This window comes from Puma concolor, chromosome B3, assembly GCF_028749965.1.
Source record: "Puma concolor isolate L17-30 chromosome B3, mPumCon1.1.hap2, whole genome shotgun sequence".
NCBI classification, from domain to species: domain Eukaryota; kingdom Metazoa; phylum Chordata; class Mammalia; order Carnivora; family Felidae; genus Puma; species Puma concolor.
Window position 1 is genome coordinate 40,744,990 of NC_141672.1, and position 24,333 is coordinate 40,769,322.

Sequence of the window (24,333 nt, forward strand, 5' to 3'; positions counted from 1 at the left end):
TCTTGCCGCTGGGTTAGGGTGGAAGGGTTTTGTTTTTGTTTTTCTGTTTCCTTCCCTCAGTTTTATCGGTGCTGTAAGGAAAAGGTTTTGTCCTTTCTCCTTCAGATTGAGGCTTTTGTTCCAGAAGGGGCAAGGAGGGGAAGGGATCATTTCATGGCTCTCTGTAGTGGCCTTTCCGCCCCCCCCCCACCCCCCTTCCCCAGATCTGCCCCACAGAGAGATTCTGAGAACTTTGGTCAGTCTTTTCTATGAGAAAAGTCTGCAAAAAGTGCAGACCCGTATATATATGTGGTCCCCAGGGGCTCCACATTCCCTCACCAGCCCACACTCATTCTCCACTAATTCTTTACCTATTCCAGGTGACTTTTGTTGGTCAGATCTGCACCCAGGAAAGCAAGGGCTCATGGCCTGTGCTTCACAGGCCCCAATGATCCTTAGATTTGAGGCTAATTGCTTACCCTGTAACCTCAGCTCTCAGATGGGTCCAAAAAAAAAAGGAGTAGGGGCGCCTGGGTGGCGCAGTCGGTTAAGCGTCCGACTTCAGCCAGGTCACGATCTCGCGGTCCGTGAGTTCGAGCCCCGCGTCAGGCTCTGGGCTGATGGCTCGGAGCCTGGAGCCTGCTTCCGATTCTGTGTCTCCCTCTCTCTCTGCTCCTCCCCTGTTCATGCTATGCCTCTCTCTGTCCCAAAAATAAATAAAAAACGTTGAAAAAAAAAATTTAAAAAAAAAAAAAAAGGAGTAAACCTGTAGTTTGTCTGGAGTTTTTTTGTTTGTTTCTTTAATCAGAGTGGAGGTGACATTTCTCCTAGATGTCTACATCTTGAGCTTTTTATTCTCTTCTCACCTGCTAGCCCACAAGGCCATTACATTCCTCAATATGCTTTCCATACTCACAAGAATGCCTCAGTGACAGTCACAGCTGATGAGGACTGAACGGAGATAACAAGACACTAACTCAAAGATGCTCCCATCAGCCTGGAGAGAGCCTCCTTCCAGCAGACAGCCCTACTCTGTGGTGAGCTAGAAGCTGGGGTCTTTAGCCCCACACCAGAAAGGGTCAGTAGACAGTCCAGCTTGGAGAGAGGGAAACGAGGATACAAGCAGCCTCCTGGGTCCCTTTGCTTTCCAGACTCTGTCTCAGCCTCCAGTGCCTATTGGTCCCCTCGTGGGTGCGATCTGGGAGGCTGGGACCGGCCCCCATTCTAGCAGCATCCCCACGCGTAATGCCAGGAGCAACCTCTTTGCAGCTGAGGGCTGGGAGCGGCAGAGAGTGTTTCAGCTTCTGCAGGTGAAGATAATGGTTGAGAAGCCGCACTTATTGGAAATGGAAAATGAGATCCAAAAGACACAATCTGTTCCTACTCTATACTGTGTACCTTTATAGGTGTCTGAGCTGCTCTGGTCTCCAGTGGGTTCATTCAACTTCAGTCTCTAACAAAAATGAGGGACAGGGCAAAGAGAAGCACACACTCACCTGCTGTCTGTATGGGGCCTGTATCCGTGCTGGAAAGGGACAGCTGATTTCTTTCTTTTTAATGAAGAGCTAATAGGGGCGGCTGAGCAAATAGAGCCTCTCCCTCTTCCCTCAGGGTAGTCCATAGTGAAAGTCACTCTCTTGCCTCCAAAGATACCTTAGTTATGTGCATATTAATGAAGTTGCTCACAGAATGCAATACAAAAGGACTTGGTTTCTTTGTAGGGTTTGAGACTCTCAGTTAATTCATATTTGCATCTAACATTCACCTCAAAATACCCCTACAGAGTTAGATTTCATTATCTATGCTTTACAGGGAGGAAAATCAAAGCTCATAGGGAGTGACTAAAACACAGTCACTCAGCTCTTTAGGAGAAGAAATCTCTTGGAGTAGCACTGGAGGACCCAGTGTGCTCACACACGGAGGGAGTCACAGACACCTTTACGTGGGATCTGCTTTCAACAACCTACGTTCTCGCCTTTGTCACTAAGCCCTCCTGTTGGAGTCTAAGCTTGTCTGTCAGTCAGGAAACAAGAAACAGATGATGTGCTCAAAAGGAAAGTGCAGTGAAGAAACCATACAGTGTAATAAGCAAGGTTTAAGGAAATCACCAAGGGACAGTGAAGTGCCCTCACAGCCAGTGTATTAGTCTGCTAGGGCCGCCATAACAAAATACCACAGACTGGGTGGCTTCCATAATAGAAATGTATTTGCTTATAGTTCTGTAGGCTACAAGTCCAAGATAAAGGTGTCAGCAGGTTTGATTTCTTCTGAAGCCTCTCTCCTTGGCTTGCAGATGGGTGCCTTCTTACTGTGGTCTTTCCTCTGTACATGTGCATTCCTAGTGTCTCTTTGTCCAAATTCCTTATGCTTATAAGGATGCCAGTGAGATTGGATTAGGGCCCACCTAAAGGCCCCATTTTAACCTAATCACCTTTTCAAAGGCCCTATCTCCAAATCCAGTTATATTCTGAAGTACTGGGGTTAGGGCTTCAATATACAAATTTTGGAGAGGACACAATTTAGCCCCTAACAGCTAGTAACAATGAGGGAGGGGTAGTTATTACTACCCTATGACTGGAGGGTCAAAGAGGAAGACCCTGGAAAGGATGGCTACATGGAGATGGCCACCTGACAGGAGTTGTGCCTTTGATAGACAGGTGTAGCCAACACGGCCTGGCAAGGACAGGATGGACAGAATAATTACCCTGACATCACTGTCCACCCCTCTCTGACCTCCCATGGGTAACTTTCTTTGGCTGAACCCAACAGGAAGCCAGAGGCAAGGGAACCCATTGACATAGCCCACAGGTGTCTACCTCCTTGGCCTTGAGCAGGATGGGAAAGGGTGGAGGGGCAAGTATGAGATAGTATGGCTTGCAAACTGAACACTAAACTCTGCTCTGAAGCAATGGCGATTTACTGCCTGGTTTTTCAGTTATTCCTAGGTATGTTCAAAGGTGAGAGACTCTGAGAAGACAACCAAATCTTTAGGGTCATTCTGAGGAGACATTTCCCAAGAAAAGTCTCTAGAGACGTCTTTCCTAGGGTTGGGGTCAAGAGTGTCATCTGCATTACTGAAGTGGGCAGCAAAGAAGGGGCAGGTATGACCTGGGTTTCCACCCTCTCCTCAGAGCCCTCTCAGTCACTGAGTGCAGATGTGTTCATGGGTGCTTGTGATCATACCTCTAGGCCTTTATCCATGCTGCTCCCTCTGCCTGGAGCACCCCTCACGCTCCTTTTCACTGACTGACTCTTACTTACTCTTCAAGAGGGCCATGCACTCCCAAAACCCTTTCTTGGACTGTGAGGCCCAGGTTAGGTGCCCCTAAGTGCATTGCCATCATGTTATCCCCATTGTAATACTTGTTTGCTTGACTGAAACAGAGACTCAGAATGAAAAAGCCCCCTGGGTGGGGGGTAACCCATGGCAGTAGGCCTTGGCCCAGAATCAAAATCAAAGCAGTCAGCGGGACTGAAGGTCATACTCTGAACTTCCTGTAAGGTAAGGAGACTCTTATTGGAGATATAATAGGCAGACCCGTTTTATTGTTTTAGCCAGGGGACAGTAGCAAGTGATAGGGATGATTACCTAAAGATCTCAACCTTTAATGTTTTATGTAGGACACAGCATAGATGAAAGTAAAGGAAGTTATCCATCCATCCATCCATCCATCCATCTCACCATACCCTGGGGTGCCGCTGTGCTAGGAGGTCAGGGGGTTCAGGAAAGCCTAAGTGATGGTCCTTGCCATGCAATGACTTACAGCCAGGAAACAGAGATGACACGTGCATGTGAGGCATTGGACAACACTACCATGGGCTCCTCTGCAGCATTTCCCTGAGGCACTCACTGTCTCCCCCATGTCATGCTAAACGCTACAGGCGACGTAGCATTGCTTCATAGTTATGTAGCCTACTTCAGTGGTTCAGAACTGGGCTTTGGAATCGGTCTTCCATCCTGACTCTTATCAGCTCTAAAATTGGACACATTATTTCATCTCTGTGAAGCTATGTCATCATCTGTACAGTGGAAACAACAGTGCCTTTGGCATCGGGCCGTTATGAGTAAAATGAACTAGCAGCACAAATTCAATCCTCAGTAATTGTTAGTTGTCTTAATTTATGCACAAAAGTACTTAGGGATTCAGGAGAGAAATCACCATGGGCTGGGTGGTCAGGAAAGGCTTTGCAGAATATGAGAAACTTGAATCGGGCCTGGGAAGGGGGCTTTGGAATTTCGGTGGATGGCGGACAAAAGGATGGGTCAAGCAATGACCCAAACCACTGGCCAAATGAGAGTAATCCTATGGCCTCTGGGCTTAGACCCTTGTCCAACTTATTTTGGTTTTTCTTCTTCTTCAGTCAAGCCTCCCACCTCAGGCAACCACCCCCCTCACAGCCCCTGTTTCCAGGTCTGCCTAATTCCCCTTCTGCTCAAAACCTCCATGATTTGCTACATGCCATGTGGCCCTCTAATTCCATCCCAAGGCTCCAGAGGTGCAGATCTGCAAACCAGCGTGATTAGCCACCACTGCTGGCTTCCCATTCAGCATATAAATCTACTGCCTGGGATTACCTCATGCCAGAAAACCGAAATCCAAGTCAGATGGTTAAAACATTAATAGCAGTGAGTGTTGTAAAGACTCAACAATGCAAACCTTCCCAAAATGAACCATCCTGACCTCCCTTGCGCTGACAATGCGTGTGTGACATCATGTGTAAATGAGCCTTAAATTTGAACCAGGTGCCGAGAGCTGTCTGGCGTCTCCTGGCTGCTGTATTAACCACTAACATGCACGGGGGGATTCTGAGGCAGTAAAATGAAGCGAAACCGATGGCAGGGACCAGCGCTGGGGTGCAGCAGCTGTGGCAGTGAATATTCAAATCACACCCACCCCGTTGGGCCTGGGGCCCCCAGGCCCTGTAAAGCTTATTTCCGGAGGGCTGGGGAGCCTGGGGAATTTGGCTGGCTTCACTCAGTGACAAAGCCTCCCCCATGCAAATCATTCCATTCTGACTTGATTCCCAGACTTGATTCTGAACTCTGTTTTGATTTGCATCCATGAGGAAGGACTCTGAAGCTGTCTGAAGCAGCAGTTGGAGACCGTCAAAACTGATGCGTGTGGGGCAGGTCGCCTAAGACACATCTTTTGAGGGCACAAGTTCCAAGGAAGAGAGCCCGCCACAAATCCTCAGGTGCTGTGATTTCTACTGCACCGGCGCTTAGGGATACAAGTGTGCCTTTGTCCATCTGGTATCACAGATTCCCACAGCCGGGCCTCTGCTCACAGCAGGTTACAGGACAAACAGCCTCTAGAGATTACTAGAAAAATTTGGAGGGATGGAGCTAGGTGTGTATGTGACCTACCATCGACTGTCATAGGTCTGAGAAGGGTAGAAGTGAGTTAGGAAGAAATTAAGCCGAGGTAAAATTAAGAGGATTTTTATTTTATTTTTTTAATGTTTATTTTTGACAGAGAGTGAGAGTGGGAGCTGGGGAGGAGCAGAGAGAGGGAGACAGAGGGTCTGAAGCAGGCTCTGTGCTGAGAGTGGAGAGCCCAATGTGGGGCTCAGACTCACGAACTTGATCCCACTTGATTATGACCTGAGCTGAAGTTGGACGCTTAACAGACTGAGCCATCCAGGTGCACCTTGTTTTTATTATTTTTTTTAATGTTTTTATTTATTTTTGAGACAGAGAGAGACAGAGCATGAATAGAGGAGGGGCAGAGAGAGGGGGAGACACAGTATCCAAAGCAGGCTCTGAGCTGTCAGCACAGGGCCTGATGCGGGGCTCGAACCCACGAACCACGAGATCATGACCTGAGCCGAAGTTGGACGCTCAACCGACTGAGCCACCCAGGTGCCCCTATTATTATTTTTTTAATGCTTCCTGTTTGTGGTGCCCATTTCCAGGTTATTAACAGTATGCTTTACATACCCATCATCACTAGAAACTAGAGGTCCATAGAAACTGGAAACATTGAAGATAGAAAGAAGGCTTATGAAGTAATTCTGTCTTGGTGGGTACTCTTCTAGATCTATACATGCTGGTGAAAAGAAGCTGGTGCCCAAGGGAGGTGAAAACCCACACTCCACAGATCCTATAGGTCTTCAGCTCTGAAGAATTCCTGTGCTGTTCAGGGCAAAGTCAATGTTCACCAAGTGCACTGCACTGTTCTGTGAAGTTGGGTGTGGTGGGGTGGGGATGAGAGGCAGGTTCCAGACAGAGGATATAAAGGGGCTGTTAGACATAGTATCTTTCCTAAAGGCTATTACAGAGTGGTTAGATGTAAATATACATGAATTTGCATATTTCATTTAATTTAAAGAAACTAAATGTAGCGTCAAGACGTTAAGAATGGATTTCCTGAATAATGGAGCAAATAGTTTCATGAAGTCAATCTTAGAAGTCCTTCCAGAAGAGGAAAGTATTGAGTTAGGTTTTGAGGAAGAGGAGAAACTTTGGAGTTTTGGAAAACTCTGGAAAGAGAACAGCATGAATGGCTTGTGCAAAAGTATGGAGGCAGGAACTCATGGGGAGCTCCATAAGATGCCAGGGGTCTTAATAGAATCTGAGGCATGAGGTATTTCCCACAACTCCAGAAAAAGTTCCTCATGCCCCCTAGAGCTGAAACTTTGGAATAAATTAAGTGTGAATATTGAGATGACCAGCTCTTGAAGGTTGAAAGTGCTTCCTTTCATATAGCTTTTGGAAGATGATGATGGTGATGGTCAATGCAGAGAGGCAATTAATATCTATCACCATTTTTGAGCATGCCTTGTTCAAAGGCCTTCAACCAAGACCTTAACTTCTGTTTGATTGAAAGTTCTAAACTCAGCCTGGCATCCAGAATTCTCTACAACCAGGATCCTACCCTTCAGCTTTATTTCTCAAACTGTTCATTACATCTTTACTCCTGGAAAAATTTTTGTCATTTCAAAATATACCTTTCACTTTCTTGCACATTTATTATTTTTCTTTCCAAGTGGAAATGCCTTCCTCCCATTTTCATCCCTCCTTTGGTTTTCCTGCAATTTTACTCCGCTGTTAACTTCCTCCACAAAATCCTTCCCATTCATCCAGAAGGCAATGAGCCTTCATCCCTATGAATTTGTCTAGCAGAGGTTTTAATGTTCCTGTTACTCACTGAGCTATGTCATTCTTCTAATTGGTGCCCACTGTAGTCTCGTGTGCACATGGCATGCACTATGGCCAAACCCTGTCCTTCAGGAATTGTAATCCTAGTTATTGCATACAGTTTGCCACTATTGGATTGTAAGTTCCAGGAGTGATTCACCAACTAAAGAACAATTACTATGGATAGAGAAAAATGCCATGTACCTATGTGACAGACAAGATCATCCAGTCACAAATGAGGTTGGAGATGGAGTTTAAAAACTTTCTTGTCAGAATAAAGTTCTAAGTTGCTAGAGTATGGCTCTCTGACTTACTGAAAGCAAATTTCTCTTTGTTTTACTATAGAAGTGACAACATTGTGAAAAGTTTAAGTAACTGAGTCTGGGAATGATTAGACATTTGGGGAAGGGGATTTGATTGAAAAGAAAAAAACCTGGGAAAACCATTTTTACATTGACATTAAAATGCATGAATGCAACTCTATTTATTTAGTCTGGTTTAGCTAATAAGTTGAGAACTATTCTGGATGAGTGAAAGCAAAGAATTTATTTGAATGCAAACGAATGACAAGTCTTTAGACAGAGACATGGGGAGTATCCAAGTATTTTGCTTCCCTGTGAAATGCAAATATTATCATGGTATAATCATTACTGATTAACTCTCGATATAACATATAAACCTATGAAGTTTTATAGGAGAAATGTTATTTTTCCTAAATGCTGAAATGTTGGCAAAATTGTGTGAATTTGTAAACCAGGAATTGATTACTCAGATGTTTTTCCCTTCCAGAGTTTAGGATCAGCAATTAATGGGAAGAAAGCCAACTTAAAAAAAATTTTTAAAAAGGAATATATGGCAAGTTTTTAACAAATATAGACCTATTGAATTTAAAGAACTGTATTTCTGGGGTGCCTGGGTGGCTCAGTCAGTTAAGCATCCAACTCTTGATTTCAGCTCAGGTCATGATCTGATGGGTTGGTTTGGTTTGTGGGTTTGAGCCCCACATCAGGCTCCAAGCTGAGTACAGCGCCAGCTTGGGATTCTCTCTCTCTGCCCCTCCCCTGCTAGCACACTGTCTCTCTCTCAAAATAAACTTAAAAAAAAAAAAGGAACTGTATCTTTACTATATTTATATAGTAATATTATGATCTTCCTTACTTTTTTTATATTAAAGGACAGTGGCAAGTTTTTTTCTTAATGCCCTTGATCAATTTGCAAAATAAAAAGTTGGCAATGTCATGACTTTCCCCAAAATTTATTTTGAAGGTCTAAGGATCCAAAAGAAATCCGAAGTCTGGAAAACACTAAATCATAATGTTGATGGTCTGAGCTTATTTGGATTTTTAAAAATTATTTCTGTAGAGAGTCAGAATGCAGAATTGGATTTCTAACACTGTTTTTCAAGGGATCCATGTTTTCTCAAAGTCTGGCTGACAAATATTGGAAAACATTATTGCTCTACCAAAAGTCCATATACCTATGCAGGGAATTTCCTCTGAAATACTTTTAACAAAAAGGAATAATGCTGTGGCAATAGACCATGACTCAGAGGACAAAGAGTGAACCCAAATGCTGTCTGGCTGGTGTGACAGAACAGACTTAGACTTAGGTACAAAATTTCAATGAATAAAGCAGACTTCTATACAGTTGGTGTTTACTATGTATCTACTATGAGAATGTTTTTATACAAAAACAAAACAAAACAAAATAAAAAACAAAACTCTAACAGCTTGATGTACTTAAGTTTACATTTGAGATGTGTGATCTTGGGCCAGTGCTTTAACTTCATAACTTTTTTTTTTTTTTTACTTTTCTTTAAAGATTATTTTGAGAGAGAGAGAGAGAGACCGCGCGTGTGCGCGCGACAGCAAGCACAGGGGAGGGAGAGAGAGAGAGAGAGAAAGAGAATCCCAAGCAGGTTCTGCACTGTCAGTGCAGATCCTGACACAGAGCTCGAACTCACAAACTGTGAAATCGTGACCAGAGTCGAAATCAAGAATCAGATGCTTAACTGACTGAGCCACCCAGGCACTCCTGAACTTTAATTTCTAATGTAGTTAATGGGGGAATATAACTGTTATCTACTACAGAGGACACAAGATAATGTGCTCAGCCTGATGCCTGGTCCATACATACAAGGGCTTGCTCATGATTGTTACATTATTTTATGACTCTGATAACCTCCCATTCATTTAAAATATCAAAGTCTCTCAGATATAAACAGAGAACTGAGTAAGAGAACCAGGGAACTACAAAAATGGTCTTCATTCTTTCCTCATGGAGGTGCCCTGCCCTAGAGGCCCCACTCCCTTTGATTCCTACTTTTACCATCTAACTAGAAGTGGGGTCAAAGGGTTCTGATCCCAAACACAAAGCACCTTAGCTTGCTAGAAGTTCTGGGAGTCCAGTCTCTGAACTACCAACCTTGGTTCTAGAGAACCTAAGGAGATGCCTTTAAAGGGAAAAGCACAGAGCTGTCCCCGGCCCTCAAGATCTACTTTTTTCAAGGTCTGATCTTTTGTCTTTAAAAAAGAGCTATTGGGGCGCCTGGGTGGCGCAGTCGGTTAAGCGGCCGACTTCAGCCAGGTCACCATCTCGCGGTCCGTGAGTTCAAGCCCCACATCAGGCTCTGGGCTGATGGCTCGGAGCCTGGAGCCTGTTTCCAATCCTGTGTCTCCCTCTCTCTCTGCCCCTGCCCCGTTCATGCTCTGTCTCTCTCTGTCCCAAAAATAAATTAAAAACGTTTAAAAAAAATAAAATAAAATAAAATAAAATAAAATAAAATAAAATAAAATAAAATAAAATAAAATAAAATAAAATAAAATTAAATTAAATTAAATTTAAAAAAAAGAGCTATTTCCAGGGTGCCTGGGTGGCTCAGTCGATTGGTTAAGTCAACTTTGGCTCAGGTCATGATCTCACGGTTCATGAGATTGAGCCCTGTGTCCGGCTCTCCACTGACAGCCTGCTTGGGATTTTGTCTCTCTCTCTATGCCTCTCCTCCACTCGTGCTCTCTCTCTCAAAATAAACAAACATTTAAAAAAATAACAGAAGAGAGGCATTTCTCTACAGGCCCAATTGCAGACTAGTCAAGACAGACCTTGGATCAATAAGAGGACATTAGAGTGCTACTGAGGGGGCAACCTAACTTGTCTCACTGTAAGGGCCAAGCAAGGTTGGGTCCATCACATCTTCATGGGGGGACGGTCTCACAACCATCTCTGAGAGGAAGCAGGGGCTTACGTTTTTTCTGGTCATCTCTGGTTTTGAAGTCTACTTTTCTGAGCTTTCTGGCTCGCCTGGCTAGCACATACGCTATTCCTGTTCTGCCCCATGTGGCTCCAGGGAAAGGTTTACACACATGCTCACACAAGGCATTTCTGTGTATAGCTTTTATTGGTTTCAGGAGACAGAGGCAGGCAAGTTAAAACCGAATATTAGACGTTTCTGTTCTTAAAACACCCTTCAGCCACTTTTACTCACAGGCTCCAGACTCCCACCACTGGCTTAGCACCGGCTGCCTCTTTCCTTCTGCTTCTCAACTCCCAAATCCACGTTCTCTTTTACAAAGAGTACTTTAAATATTTCTTCAACTTCCTCTTCTCCTGCCAACCCATTCTCATAAGGTCTCACCTTCTTAAAAAAAAAAAAAAAAAAAAACAGAGGTAAAATTCACATCATATAAAATGAACCATTTTAAATTATACAATTCACAGGCATTTAGTGAACTGTTGTGAAACCATATAGGGTCTCACCTTTCATCCCCAATGACTTATCAAGATAGTTTCCCACACAAAGACATGAAAGATTCTTCCCTAAGAGAAATTTTTTTCTTAAGATTGCATTTTTTTTAAGTAATCTCCACACCCAACGTGGGGCTTGAACCTACAACTCTGAGATTAATAGTTGCATGCTCTACCGACTGAGCCAGCCAGGCGCCCCCTAAGAAATTTAGGGTGCCAGTCACTTCCCCTCCCTTAAACCTTGTTCTTACAGGGATAGAAGTCTTTTGGCATTTGAGGAAAAGATGCCATCAAGCAGCTACTTATCCTTTGGGAGAAGGAACTATAACTTGGGGGGGGGGGGGGCGAGAGAAAGGTTGTGAAACATTTAAAATAGATTTTTTCACAGAAGGTGGTATTTTTAAAACTAATTTTCAGCTTTATTTACCACTCAATGGAATATCAGCAACTCACTTGCAAATCATTCAGCAAATACTTTTTTATATGTATTTTTATACATTATATAACACTTATTCATATTTGTTTTGCTACATATATATAAATACATATGTGGGTAGCAAAACAAATATGAACCACATGTTAAATTTCAGTGGTGGGTATATGGGCATATTATTCCAATTTAGATGTATGCTTGAAATTTTAGATAATAAAAAGTTGGGGAAAACTCATGGAATAGAGCTTTTTATTTAGATAATTTATACTAAATGGTATAAAAATGTATTATCTATGATGTTTTAGGATATGAAGGGTACTGGACACATGTTTGGCATCAGCTGCGGTCCTTATACTCAATTATTCAAACTAAACAAACCTCACAATAGATCCACGACTGGTTGACCTAAACAATGATAACAAAATCCTGGAAGAGCAGTAGTAGTGGATGGCATCTCTTCTCAGAACATCACACACACAGGTCACCTCCTCTCCTGGGAATAGCACCCACGTAAAGGACACAACTTTCTCATGGCATTCATTAAAGCCATAAGGAAACTCCCTAAACACACAATGAAGTAAGATTTAACAAATATTTACTGAGCGCCAGTTAAGTGAACTTCTGGTATTAGGAGTGTGTACATGCCAATATAGTATGTGCAGGACATGGTTTCTCTTTGGGGGTTAATTACAACCGAGTTGGGGAAAGAAGGTGCTTAAAAGCAGTGAAAAGCAAATAACACCACAAAATTTAAAGAGCAATTATTACATTGTTGGTGAAAGCGTAACTTGGTAAAACCTTTAATGGGGAGCAATTTAGTAATACCTACCAAAATTTGAAATGTGCATACCCTTTGCAGCTTTCCTCTCCCATGGCCTGTTTTCAACACAGTGCTCAGTGTTCCTTTTAAAACTTAAGTTTCCTGGGGCACCTGGGTGGCGCAGTCGGTTAAGCGTCCGACTTCAGCCAGGTCACGATCTCGCGGTCTGGGAGTTCGAGCCCCGCGACGGGCTCTGGGCTGATGGCTCAGATCCTGGAGCCTGCTTCCGATTCTGTGTCTCCCTCTCTCTCTGCCCCTCCCCCGTTCATGCTCTGTCGCTCTCTGTCTCAAAAATAAAAAAATAAAAAATAAACGTTAAAAAAATTAAAAAAAAAATTACAACTGCCCTTTGATCCAGCAATTGCACTTCTTCGTATTTATCCAAAATAACTGAATGAGATATTTGTACTAGCATGTCTATTACGGCATTATCCACAATAGCCAAGAGAGAGAAACAATTGAAGTGTCCACAGATGGATGAATGGATAAAGAACTTGTGGTATATACAATTGTGGTAATACAATGCAGTATTATGCAGCCCTAATAAAGAAGGAAATCCTGCCATAGGCTACGACATGCATGAAACTTAAAGACACTATGCTAAGTGAAACAGCCAGTCACAAAGGACAAATACTGCATGATTCCACTAACGCAAACTGATACAAGCAGAAAGTAAAATGATGGTAGCCAGGGATGGGGGGAGGGGAAAATGAGGAGTTTTGTTCAATGGGCATAGAGTTTTAGTCATGCAAGATGAAAAAGTTCTAGAGTTCTACTGTATGTATAACAATATACATATAATTAACAATAGTATTGTATACTTAAAGGTTTATTAGAGGGCAGATTACCTGTTCCGTGTTGTTTTTTTTTTTTTTTTACAATTGAAATGATGTGTTTATACATATCTTTAAATATCTCTAAGTAAAAAGAAGTCAAGATGTAGAGGATTGTGCATAGTATGCCAACATTTGTGTGTGTCTATGTTTGTTCTATATACATAGTTAACTAGGCTTAACATATATTTGCAAAGATACAGAAAGTCGTAAGAGTGGTTGCTTCCAATGAGGAAAACTGGATGCTTGGGACAGACATTGCAGGGAGGCAATTTTTTTAATTTTGAATTTGTACCAATTAAATTTTAATATTACCAATCAAAAAATAGAACATACAGAGAAAGACAGATACCATATGTTTTCACTCTTATGTGGATCCTGAGAAACTTAACAGAAACCCATGGAGGAGGGGAAGGAAAAAAAAAAAGAGGTTAGAGTGGGAGAGAGCCAAAGCATAAGAGACTGTTAAAAACTGAGAACAAACTGAGGGTTGATGGGGGGTGGGAGGGAGGGGAGGGTGGGTGATGGGTATTGAGGAGGGCACCTTTTGGGATGAGCACTGGGTGTTGTATGGAAACCAATTTGACAATAAATTTCATATATTGAAAAAAAATAGAACATAAAGCAATTTATAAAAAAGTAGGAAATATATTATATGGTACTAATGACACATACCAGAATAATTATCTAGATAACAAGAGATAAGTTGGAGTAGAGAATGCAGTATTTACAAGGCGGAACGTGAGCTGGGCCTTGAGAAATGGGAAGTGTTTGGATAGGTAGAGGAGAGCAGTAAGGACAGTCCAGGTGTGTACGTAGAGGCTGGAGTGGGGAGAGGACATGGGAAGTAAAAATGGAGAAGCAGGGTAATGAAAGGTAAATCAAGCGCCAGTGAGACAGTTTCAGCGTACTGCAGAATGCAGCTACAAGAGAAAAGGATGAAATAGTTTAGTAGATGATGCACGGAAATGTGGAATTAATGTGGTGGGCAGCAGGGAGCCACTGTAGGCTCTTGAGCAGGGAAGTCATATTATGAAAGCAGGATTCCAAGATCAGCAGACAAAACAGACAAAATAAACCAAAAGATAGACAACTGTCAGAAGGCTAATGCAGAGATCCAGGGGTTGCCCACTACAATCATCTGGGAAGCTTTAAAAATATATATTTGTGCCTAGGTCTCCACTGCCAGAGATTCTGATTTAATTGGTTTGGGGTGGAGCCTGATCATTGCCATTTTGAAAGCTCCCCAAGTGATTTTAAAGAGCAGCATGGGTTGAACATAACTGTCACAATCCAGGCACAAAGAGATGAAGGCTAAGACTCAGGAGCTGGCAGGAGGCTGGAGACAGGATAAAAGCACACTTAGGAGACAGGTCCAAGGAAGAACTGATGTGCTGACAGATCGGGGGTAAAGAGTGAAAAGATATACACAGTCTGTTAGATTTATGCATTCATTCAACAGATATTTATTAAGTCCCTCCCAAGTACCAGGTACCATACTGAGCTCGAAGGATTTAGTGATGAGCAAAACAGACCAGTCCCACTTCTTCAGAAACTTGTGGTCTAGTGGACACAGACAACAAACAAGACTTCCAGGGATGGCCTGTACAACTGGGCCTGAAGCTATCAAGCATGACCGCTATCAGGCTGCTTGTGTACATCAAGTGGTCGGCAGGAGACGTCTCTGAGCTGGTGATACTTGAGCTGAGGCTTGAGTGATGAGGAGCTGAGTCTTCAAAGAGAGATGTTCTCTCTAGGAAAAGCAGTAAGCACACAGGGACAAGTTCAAGGCACAGAAAGTCTGTACAACGGAGAAGAGTCAAAGACTGATGGGAGATGAGGTCAGAGAAATACGTAGGTACAAACCAAATAGAGCCATGTGGGCCATGGCACAGATTTCATTCTCAATGACATAGGAGGCCCTTGGAGGAAATTAAGCAGAGTAGTGACGTGATCTGATTTACATTTTTGAACAACCACTTTTGCAGTGTGAAAACAGACTGCAGGTTGCAGGAATGAAAGCAAGAAAACTGATTGGAAGGATAGATTAGAGCATGAGGTGCGCTGACAGGGGAAAACTGTGGAGGAGAATAGATTTGAATATGTCGACTTTAGGTAACTGGGCAGCATCTAAGCAGAAACATCCCAGGACAACTGGACACATGGGAAATAGGTGAGAATTTAGGTTGTACCTACTGACTTGGAGACACTTTCAGGACTGAAGAAATGCATGTTAGATGACACTACAGGACTATGGCAACTTTTTCCAAGAAGGGGACTAGTAACAACTTGGAAGAAAAGCCTCTAGTGGTGGGCTGCAGGGCTCTGTAGTTAGTTTTGTCTTTCAGAACATCTTTATCTGTGAATGGGATAAAGAAATGGCAGGATAACACAGGATGTCAAAAAACAGGGAACAATGATACACTGGAATCAAAACTTAAAAAAAATCTCAATGGCTGGAAGAATGTACTAAAGTTAACAAGGCAAAATTTAGATAGATAAAAAATAGATAACAAGTGTGTGTGTGTATAACATATATTCCTTCATATTAAAAAAAAATAAAATTAATAGTAAAAGACCTAGAAATCTGGCAGTTCACCTAAAAGAGACCTGGGGCTTTTACTGATGATGTACTTTACAAGCCTAAAGTGTAAAGTCATTGTGAAAAAGCTGAGGTAAAATCAGAGGAATTGACATTATTACAAAACTAGAACTTATTTTTCTAGGGAAGAATACATCAGTAGTGAAAATAAACTACATTGATCCGGATTATTTCTAGAACACTATTTTCTGATCAGGCCGCTGACTAGATGGCTGAAGTAGAGAAGGGAAAAGAGATATGAGATTTGAGGAACAGTCAAGTAATAAAACTATATATATTCAATTCAGTGCTTAACAGCATACTCAAACTTTCCCCAAATATCGTGTTAAATAACTTGGGGAAATAAGGTGTATTTCCCCTGGTTGAGAGAAAACATAGTCTTCAAACATGAAAGTCTTCAGAGATTAAAGAAAACTTGTCCAAAATTAGACAAAAGAGGTAGAGCTGGGATTTGAACACAAGTAAATAGGACTTCAGAATCTTTATTTAAAAAAAAAAAGTCTCTCTCTCCATAAATGTATGAAACTATAGATATAGATCTATGTTTTCCTTTTCTTTTTTTTTTAAATAATTTATTGTCAGGTTAGCTAACATACAGCATACACAGCATAGTTCTGGCTTCAGGAGTAGATTCCCGTGATTTGCCAATTAAAACACCCAGTGCTCATCCCAACAAGTGCCCTCCTCAATGCCCATCACCCATCTTCCCTGCTCCCAAACCCCCTACCCCCACCCTCATCAACCCTCAATTTGTTCTCTGTAATTACGAGTCTCTTGTGGTTTGCTTCTCTGTTTGTAATTTATTTTTCCGTCCCTTCCCTTATGGTCTTCTGCTAAGTTTCTCAAGTTCCACATATGAGTGAAAACACAGGATATCTTTCTTTCTGACTGACTTATTTCACTTAGCATAATACCCTCTAGTTCCATCCATGTTGTTGCAAATGGCAAGATTTCATTCTTTTTCATCATTGAGTAGTATTCCTGTGTGTGTGTGTGTGTGTGTGTGTGTGTGTGTGTGTGTGTGTGTACACATACACATTACATCTTCTTTATCCATTCATCAGGTGATGGACATTTGGGCTCTTTTTGGCTATTGTTGATAGCACTGCTATAAACATTGGGTACATGTGCCCCTACGAATCAGCACTCCTATATCCCTTGGATAAATTTCTAGTAGTGCTATTGTTGGGACATAGGATAATTCTGTTTTTAATTTTTTTGAGGAACCTCCACTATGTTTTCCAGAGTGGCTATACCAGTTTGCATTCCCACCAACAGTGCAAGAGGGTTCCCCTTTCTCCACAACCTCGCCAACATCTGTTGTTTCCTGAGTTGTTACTTTTAGCCACTCTGACCAGTCTGAGATGGTATCTCAATGTGGTTTTGATTTGTATTTCCCTGATGAGGAGTGACATTGAGCATCTTTTCATGTGCCTATTGGCCATGTGGATGTCTTCTTTAGAGAGGTGTCTATTCATGTCTTCTGCCCATTTCTTCACTGTATTATTTGTTTTTTTGGGAGTTGAGTTTGCTAAGTTCTCTAAAGACTTTGGATACTAACCCTTTATGTCATTTGCAAATATCTTCTCCCATTCTGTTGTTTGCCTTTTAGTTTTGCCGATTGCTTCCTTTGCTGTGCAGAAGCTCTTAATCTTGATGGGATCCCAACAGTTCATTTTTGCTTTTATTTCCCTTGCTTTGGAGACGTGTCAAGTAAGAAGTTGCTGCGGCTGAGGTCAAAGAGGTTGTTGCCCATTTTGCCCTCTAGGATTTTGATGCTTTCCTGTCTCACGTTTAGGTCTTTCCTCCATTTTGAATTCATTTTTGTGTATGGTGTAAGAAAGTGGTTCAATTTCATTCTTCAGTATGTTGCTGTCCAGTTCTCCCAGCACCACTTGCCAAAGAGACTGTCATTTTTCCATTGGATATTCTTTACTGCTTTGTTGAAGATCAGTTGGCCATATATTTGTAGGTCCATTTCTGTGTTCTCTATTCTATTCCATTGGTCTATGTGTCTGTTTTTGTGCCAATACCATACTGTCTTGATGACTACAGCTTTGTAGTATAGGCTAAAGTCTGGGATTGCAATGCCTCCAGTTTGGTTTTCTTTTCCACCTTACTTTGGTTATTCGGCGTCTTCTGTGGTTCCATGCAAATTTTAGGATTGTTTGTTCTAGCTCTGTGAAGAATACTGGTAATATTTTGATTGAGACTGCATTTGTATAGGTTGCTTTGGATAGTATCAACATTTTAACAATATTTGTTCTTCCCATCCATAAGCATGGAATGCTTTTCCATTTCTTTGTGTCTTCTTCAATTTCTTTCATTAGCTTTCTATAGTTTTCAGCATACAGATCTTTTACCTCTTTGGTTAGGTTTATTCCTAGGTATTTTATGGTTCTTGGTGCAATTTAAATGGGATCGATTCCTTGATATCTCTGTTGTTTCATTACTGTATAGAAACGCGACTGATTTCTGTTCATTGATTTTATATCCTGCAACTTTTCTGAATTCATGTATTAGTTCTAGCAGTTTTTTGGTGGTCTTTTGGGTTTTCCATGTAGACAGAGTACCACATCATCTGCGGAAAGTGCAAGTTTGACATCTTCTTTGCCAATTTAGATGCCTTTTATTTCATTTTATTGTTTAATTGCTGAGGCTAGGACTTAATCTATGTTTTCCTTTGCGTTAAGCAGTTGCATTACCAGGGCCATCTTGAAAAGGTTCAATCAGAAAATTCCAAGTTTTATTTGAGCTTTTTTCAGGCAAGAAATTCAGGGGTCTTATTTAACTTCACAACTTTAGGCCTAGTGCAACTCTTAGTGTGTATTATGTGCTCAGTAAATACTTACTCAGTGAATTAGCCAGCCCCTTTGCCTGTGTTGTGCATTGATCCACTGATCAGTAGAAGACAAAACACACACAAATTCAAACAGTGAGAAACATTTCTCTGGAGGTCTTGTTTCTTTATACCATCCCATATGACAATGCCTTTTCATCCACTTGTCTTTTTTTCCCCTGGCAACTCAATTTCCCTCTCTGCCCCTTTCCTTTGTCACACAGGCGAAAAAACTTGTCCCCCTGGCCACCAGGCAAGATGAGTCTTCCTGCTCCTCATAAGTGCTCATCTTGATGGACAGCCTCACAAACTAGGACAGTGGATCATGATAGTAAAAACATAGATCAGATTGTTCAGGAAGAGTGATTGTAATGAGGAAGCCATATCCACAATATCTTTACTTATCCTTCACCAAAATTTTGTTTTCTTATTTTTCCCTCTTCATTAAGGGAAGACTACAGGAGGATAATGTAGAAAAATGAACAAATTGTGTGCTTAAATTAGAAAAACAATTGTTTCAGTACTATATCAGGTTCTGAGAAGTTCTAAGACCAAAAATTATGACACCTAAGTTTTAGGCAAAGTAATTGGCAGGAAACACAGTCTTTTTTCAATAGGGCTAATTCTAATAAAGTCAGAGAGAGTACTGTCAACATGCCAAGAAGAAAATCAGGTTAAAATTAACTGTTCGAGTCCTTTTGTTTCTAGCATCTATTTTCCATCTCTATATATTCTACTGGCACTGTCAGCACGAGAGACCCCACACCCAGCTACCCACAGATTATCTAGTAACCTGATCCGGCAAATACACAGGGCAAGAATGGAGAAGAGAAAAATCCGTTTACCTTAAAAAGAGATCTTCCAAATTCATTAACATCTCATACAGTGCTCGCCATTTCATTTGTGCCCACATAACCTTATTCCTAGGCTCTAAAATGTTTCAGAGTCAGATGGCTATAGCACTTCCACAAATGGCGGGGGATGGGGGGGGTACACATTTCAAATACAGAAGAGTACTGGTGCCAAAGGTCACATGGAGAAAGAAATGAATCTTTCCTAGCTGATCTCTGCTCACATCAGAGATCACCCCCCAAACAGGGGAGAAGAAAAACGGTCTTACAGGTTTATATACAGGCAAATAAAGAAGATGAGATTTTGCAAAGGTAAAAATGTTTTTAGAAGCACAAGAAGGCCCGTGATTAGCTGATAACCATTTAAAGGCATGTGTAAAGTTTACCTGAAAATGGATGGTATGCTTCTGCTTTTCCATTGGTGAATTTACCAAGGTACCAAACTTAAATTTAAAAGGTGTCACGGGAGAAGGAACAAAGGAACAAACAAAGCCAGAGAGGTTGGGCTGATCTGGTAACAAGCTACCCATCAAATGCGAGTTAGGAATTGCCACAGTAGAGAATGTATGGTACTTTCAAGACCAGGTCTATACCCAGATTGTGCTGAATTTCAGATTCTGCTTCTAGATGGAAAGGCAAAAAAAACCCACAAAGATTTCCAGACCTTGGGTGTTTAAAGGGCCTTCACACAGTAAATCAACCTACTCCCGTCTTGTTTTCTCCGCAGCCAGACTGAAATAATACAGCACCAGCAGAGGTGTGAATTACCCCCATTCATCTTAATGGAGTGTTAACTTCAAAGGCTTGTTTTAACCATTTAAATGCTAAGCTCATGAGTAAACATTCCGTTAAAAAAAAAGGTACAATTTAAACATTCACCTTCAACATACGAAAGTAATTTATATTCTCAGCACTTCGTTTTTTAATTTAGCAAACAAGTCTCCAAGTGTTAGAAAAGTATATATTTTGTACTTTACTTAGTTTTATTTTAAAAAGTTCTTACCTAATAAATTATGAACGTTAAGCCCATAATGCGAGGGCCTATATTTCCCAGGAATAATGTTGCGGAGTACTTGAACAAGGGTTTTTGGTAATCCTAGTGAAGGGGACACTGCTCTTACCTGCCATCTTATTAGCTTCCTCCACACTCATAGAGAAAGCTGTGACCCCGAAGAGGCAACCAGATAAGGCAGAATATTGAAGTAAAATAAAAGAAAAACACTTCCACAAATATTATCTCTTGATATTAACTAAGTTTTATGTTCAATATGTTACTTGTCCCTTTGCCAAACCTCTCATGATCCTATCCCATGAGCAGGTGACAAATGTATTAACTGATGCCCAGCTGTCATCACATTTAACATTTGCCCCACAGGGCATCCTTGCATCTGTTGCAGATTTAGTGTTATTTTGGTATTACTGGAATTAGATTTATGTAAGCAGCTGAACACCTATTTGTGTTTGGATCTATAATTTCATAAACAGAAAAAGAGGGTACAAGAATTAGCTTATCAGATTGGTAGGCTCTGGCTGACCTGAAGCCACAGGGGAAGCCATGCCTGGCTGTGCCCCTGGGACCATGCTAAGTGCCCAGCTTCAGGAAGACATTAGTAGGAGAGCACAGCTGGGGCAGAACTGTGGCAAAACATGAAAAAGAGTGCACATGGGGCCAGTTCCCCTGTGAATGAAGGCTAGAGAAAGATTCTAAACATATTAGTTGTACAAGATGGAAGACGAAGAAATTCCCTGTCTCTGATTGAAAGCAAACTTATTTTACTGGTCCAGATGAAGGGATGGGGGAAAGGGGATAAGTATCTGATCTAAGAGCCTGTTTTGGTCTGCACCTAATTTATACAGGGTCATTTAATCCTCTCAACACAACCCTGTATAATTGGTATTAACTCCATTTAATACCTATATGAAAGTGGAGGCTTGGAGAGGTTAAGTACTTTGTCTAAACTCACTGAGATTTGAATCTAAGTCTTTCTAACCCTCAAACTTAGACTTTTTCCATTATACTATGCTGATCCAAAGTTGCCAAAGAAATATCTTAACTCAAAAGGGAAGCTCAGTTGTCAATTTTTCTGCCCATTTCCTAAGCAGGAAGCAAAGGGGCACCTGCAAAAGTGTGTATTTCCATTCATGCAAATTGGTGCTTTGCATGCAATCCCCTACTTTACATGTGCACAGGGGTAGCATTACATTTTCACCGATACACCCTGGCTTTGGTAGGCTGCTAACAAGGTGCCTTTCACAAAGAGCACTCGTGGGGAGAAGAGATCTAGCTTGTGCTTTCCAACCAAAAGTAAGCCACATCAATGGGAAACAATGATTTATAACCTCTGCACAAAACTTGATATAAATCGTCACTATTTGTCTCTGTTTGCCAACTAGAAAGTCACGTGTTTAAGTGACAAAAGAGAAAGCTCAGAGAACTTCCAAATCCACAGTCAATCATCACAGCTCTATGTCATAATGAACAACAGGAAAATCACAAAAGTTTCTTAGAGAAGATTGGGAGGCAGGGCAAAAGACCAAATGAAATAATCCCACAGTTTTGTTATTAGTGATTGATGTTGACAACATTAACCCACAGCTAAGATTCAATTTTGTATATAAAGCCAATACACTGATTTCTTAAAAAACAAACAAATGAAAGATTGACTCTATACATTTAATAACACTAAAAACTTCTGCCTGTGATAAACACTGTTAAGAGAACGAGAAGGCAAGCCACCGATTGGGAGAGAATTTTTGCAAAACACATTATCTGATAAAGGACTGGTATCTAAAATATACAAAGAATGCTTAAAAGCCAACAGTGAGAAAATAAACCAATTTAAAAAATGGGCAAAAGATCCAAACCTCACCCAAGAAAATATACAGATGGCAAATAAGGATATGAAAAGATGCTCCACATCATTATGTCATTAGGGAAATGCAAATTGAAACAATGAGATATAACTACACACCCATTAGAATGGCAAAAATCCAAACCACTGACAACACCAAATGTTGGCGAGAATATGGAACAACAGGAACTCTCATTCACTGCTGTCAGAAATGTAATCTATTACAGCTAGTTTGGAAGGCAGTTTGGCAGTTTCTTATAAGACTAAACATATTTTTACCGTATGATGCAGCAATTGTGCTCTTTGGTATTAACCCAAAAAAGCTGAAACTTATATCCACACAAAAACCTGTACACACTTTATTCATAACTTTGAAAGCCAGGAAGAGGTCCTTCAACAGGTGAATGAAAACACAAACTGGCCCATCCATACAGTGGAATATTATTCAATAATAAAAAGAAATGAGCTATATGAAAATGCATGGAGGAAACTTAACTGCATTTTGTTTAAGTGAAAGAGCCAGCCTGAAAGGTTAGATAATATATAATTCCAACTATATGACATCCTAGAAAAGGCTCACAGGGAAAGGCTCACAGTTTTTATGAAGTCAGTCAAAAGATCAGTGGTTGCCAATGCTTGCATCAACAGTGAACTCTCAGGCAAACTATGTACTTTAGTAAATAATACTGTATCAAGGGGTAGCCGGGTGGCTCAGTCGGTTAAGTGTCTGACTCTTGATGTTGGCTCAGGTCATGATCTCCTGGTTTGTGAGTTCCAGCTCCGTGTCAGGCTCTGTGCTGCCAGTGCGGAGCCTGCTTGATATTCTTTCTCTCTCTCTCTCTCTCTCTCTGCTCCTCCCTTGCTCATGTTCTTGCTCTCTCTCAAAATCAACAGACTTAAAAAATGTTTTACAAGTACTGTATCAATATTGGCTCATCAAGTATAACAAATGCACCACATGAATGCAAGATTTCAACAATATGGGAAACTATGGGTGTGTTGGGGATCAGGGGATATATGAGAACTCTGTACCTTCTGCTCAATGTTTCTGTAAACATTAAATCTACCCTAAAAAATAAAGTCTATTAATTTTTAAAAAAATACAAAGGTTGACCTAACATATCAAAGAACATTTTGAATTTTATGTTAATTAAAACTGCTATAAATCCACTTTCCGCTACCTATTCCCATTTTGTTCTGCTTTTCTGTTAATAATGTTTATAAAAATGTTTACCCATATAAAAAGGATTCATCAAAGGTGCTTTACAGAATTATTCCTTTTTGCATATAGAGGTAAATTATTCTTTGTAAGAAGTGGGAAAATATTTGTTTCATTTACTAATCCAATTAAAAATGATTATTGCTAAACTAAAATTCCCAACCAAAATTCCAAAGATGAGCAAAACAAAAGCCTGTGGGGAAAAAAAAGATAAAGAACAATTAGAGTATTTTAAACCTCCACCTTCCTCAATAATGTATGTTATAGTTCAAAATACATGAACTTTCTTGATGTAGATAAACTACTCAAGTACAAAATGACAAATTATTTCTTAAAATAGAATTATTAAAAGAAATAAAAGGTAACCTACCCCAAGTTTCTTCCATGAGAGAAAATCCTCTCTGCTAAGTTTAAGATAAAATAGTCCTGGGAATATAAAAATCAAACACGTTGATGTACTGGAACCTTTAAGTGGGAGGGGAAACAAGAAAAAAAAAAGAGGATATTGCCAGATTCAGATGTGGGGCCGGATGACAATTTTGATCTATTTTGTTACATGGATTTTTTGAAATAGAAAACTTACCAACCACACCAAATATATTCCTAATGTCAGGAACATATATTGCGAGTAAAACAATGGTAACATTGAGTGCTAGAGTGATCAAAGAATGGCGAGTCCATGAGAATGGAAAATTGGAGAAAAACATCATCATTAAAGCTCTTCTTGCCTGTATAACAGAAAAAGAAACAGATTTAAGCAGAGAGATTTAAGCAAAGCCAACATACTTGCTTAGGGAAACACAGGTACAGTATAGTAAGCATGACATCCCTACACCATTTAGATTTTTAAAAAATACAGTATAAACGATTATTATAAAGTGTTTAGGACAAATCAACTAAGAAATACACCTTTCTGAGTGAGCTTAATAAAAATTATTTTGGCCTGGGTGGCTCAGTCGGTTAAGCGGCCGACTTCAGCTCAGGTCACGATCTCGCGGTCCGTGAGTTCGAGCCCTGCGT

General features: G+C 40.9%; 1 protein-coding gene across 6 annotated transcripts in view; it reads right to left on the bottom strand.

The window, feature by feature from the left end:
• Positions 1 to 10,498: 10,498 nt before the first annotated feature.
• SLC38A6 (solute carrier family 38 member 6) overlaps positions 10,499 to 24,333 on the bottom strand; it is a 74,233-nt gene continuing 60,398 nt past the window's right edge. For 4 of the 6 annotated variants that reach the window (XM_086709608.1, XM_086709606.1, XM_086709604.1 and 1 more), the window contains 3 exons: positions 23,897 to 24,041; positions 23,684 to 23,778; positions 10,499 to 10,757 (listed from right to left, as the gene is read on the bottom strand). In XM_086709608.1, the coding sequence (XP_086565734.1) occupies positions 10,629 to 10,757; positions 23,684 to 23,778; positions 23,897 to 24,041 (369 nt within the window). In that variant the 3' untranslated portion in view covers positions 10,499 to 10,628. Of the gene's footprint in view, positions 10,758 to 12,975; positions 23,507 to 23,683; positions 23,779 to 23,896; positions 24,042 to 24,333 lie in introns of those variants that run through there. The other 2 variants (XM_086709605.1, XM_025918850.2) reach the window with 2 other exon arrangements.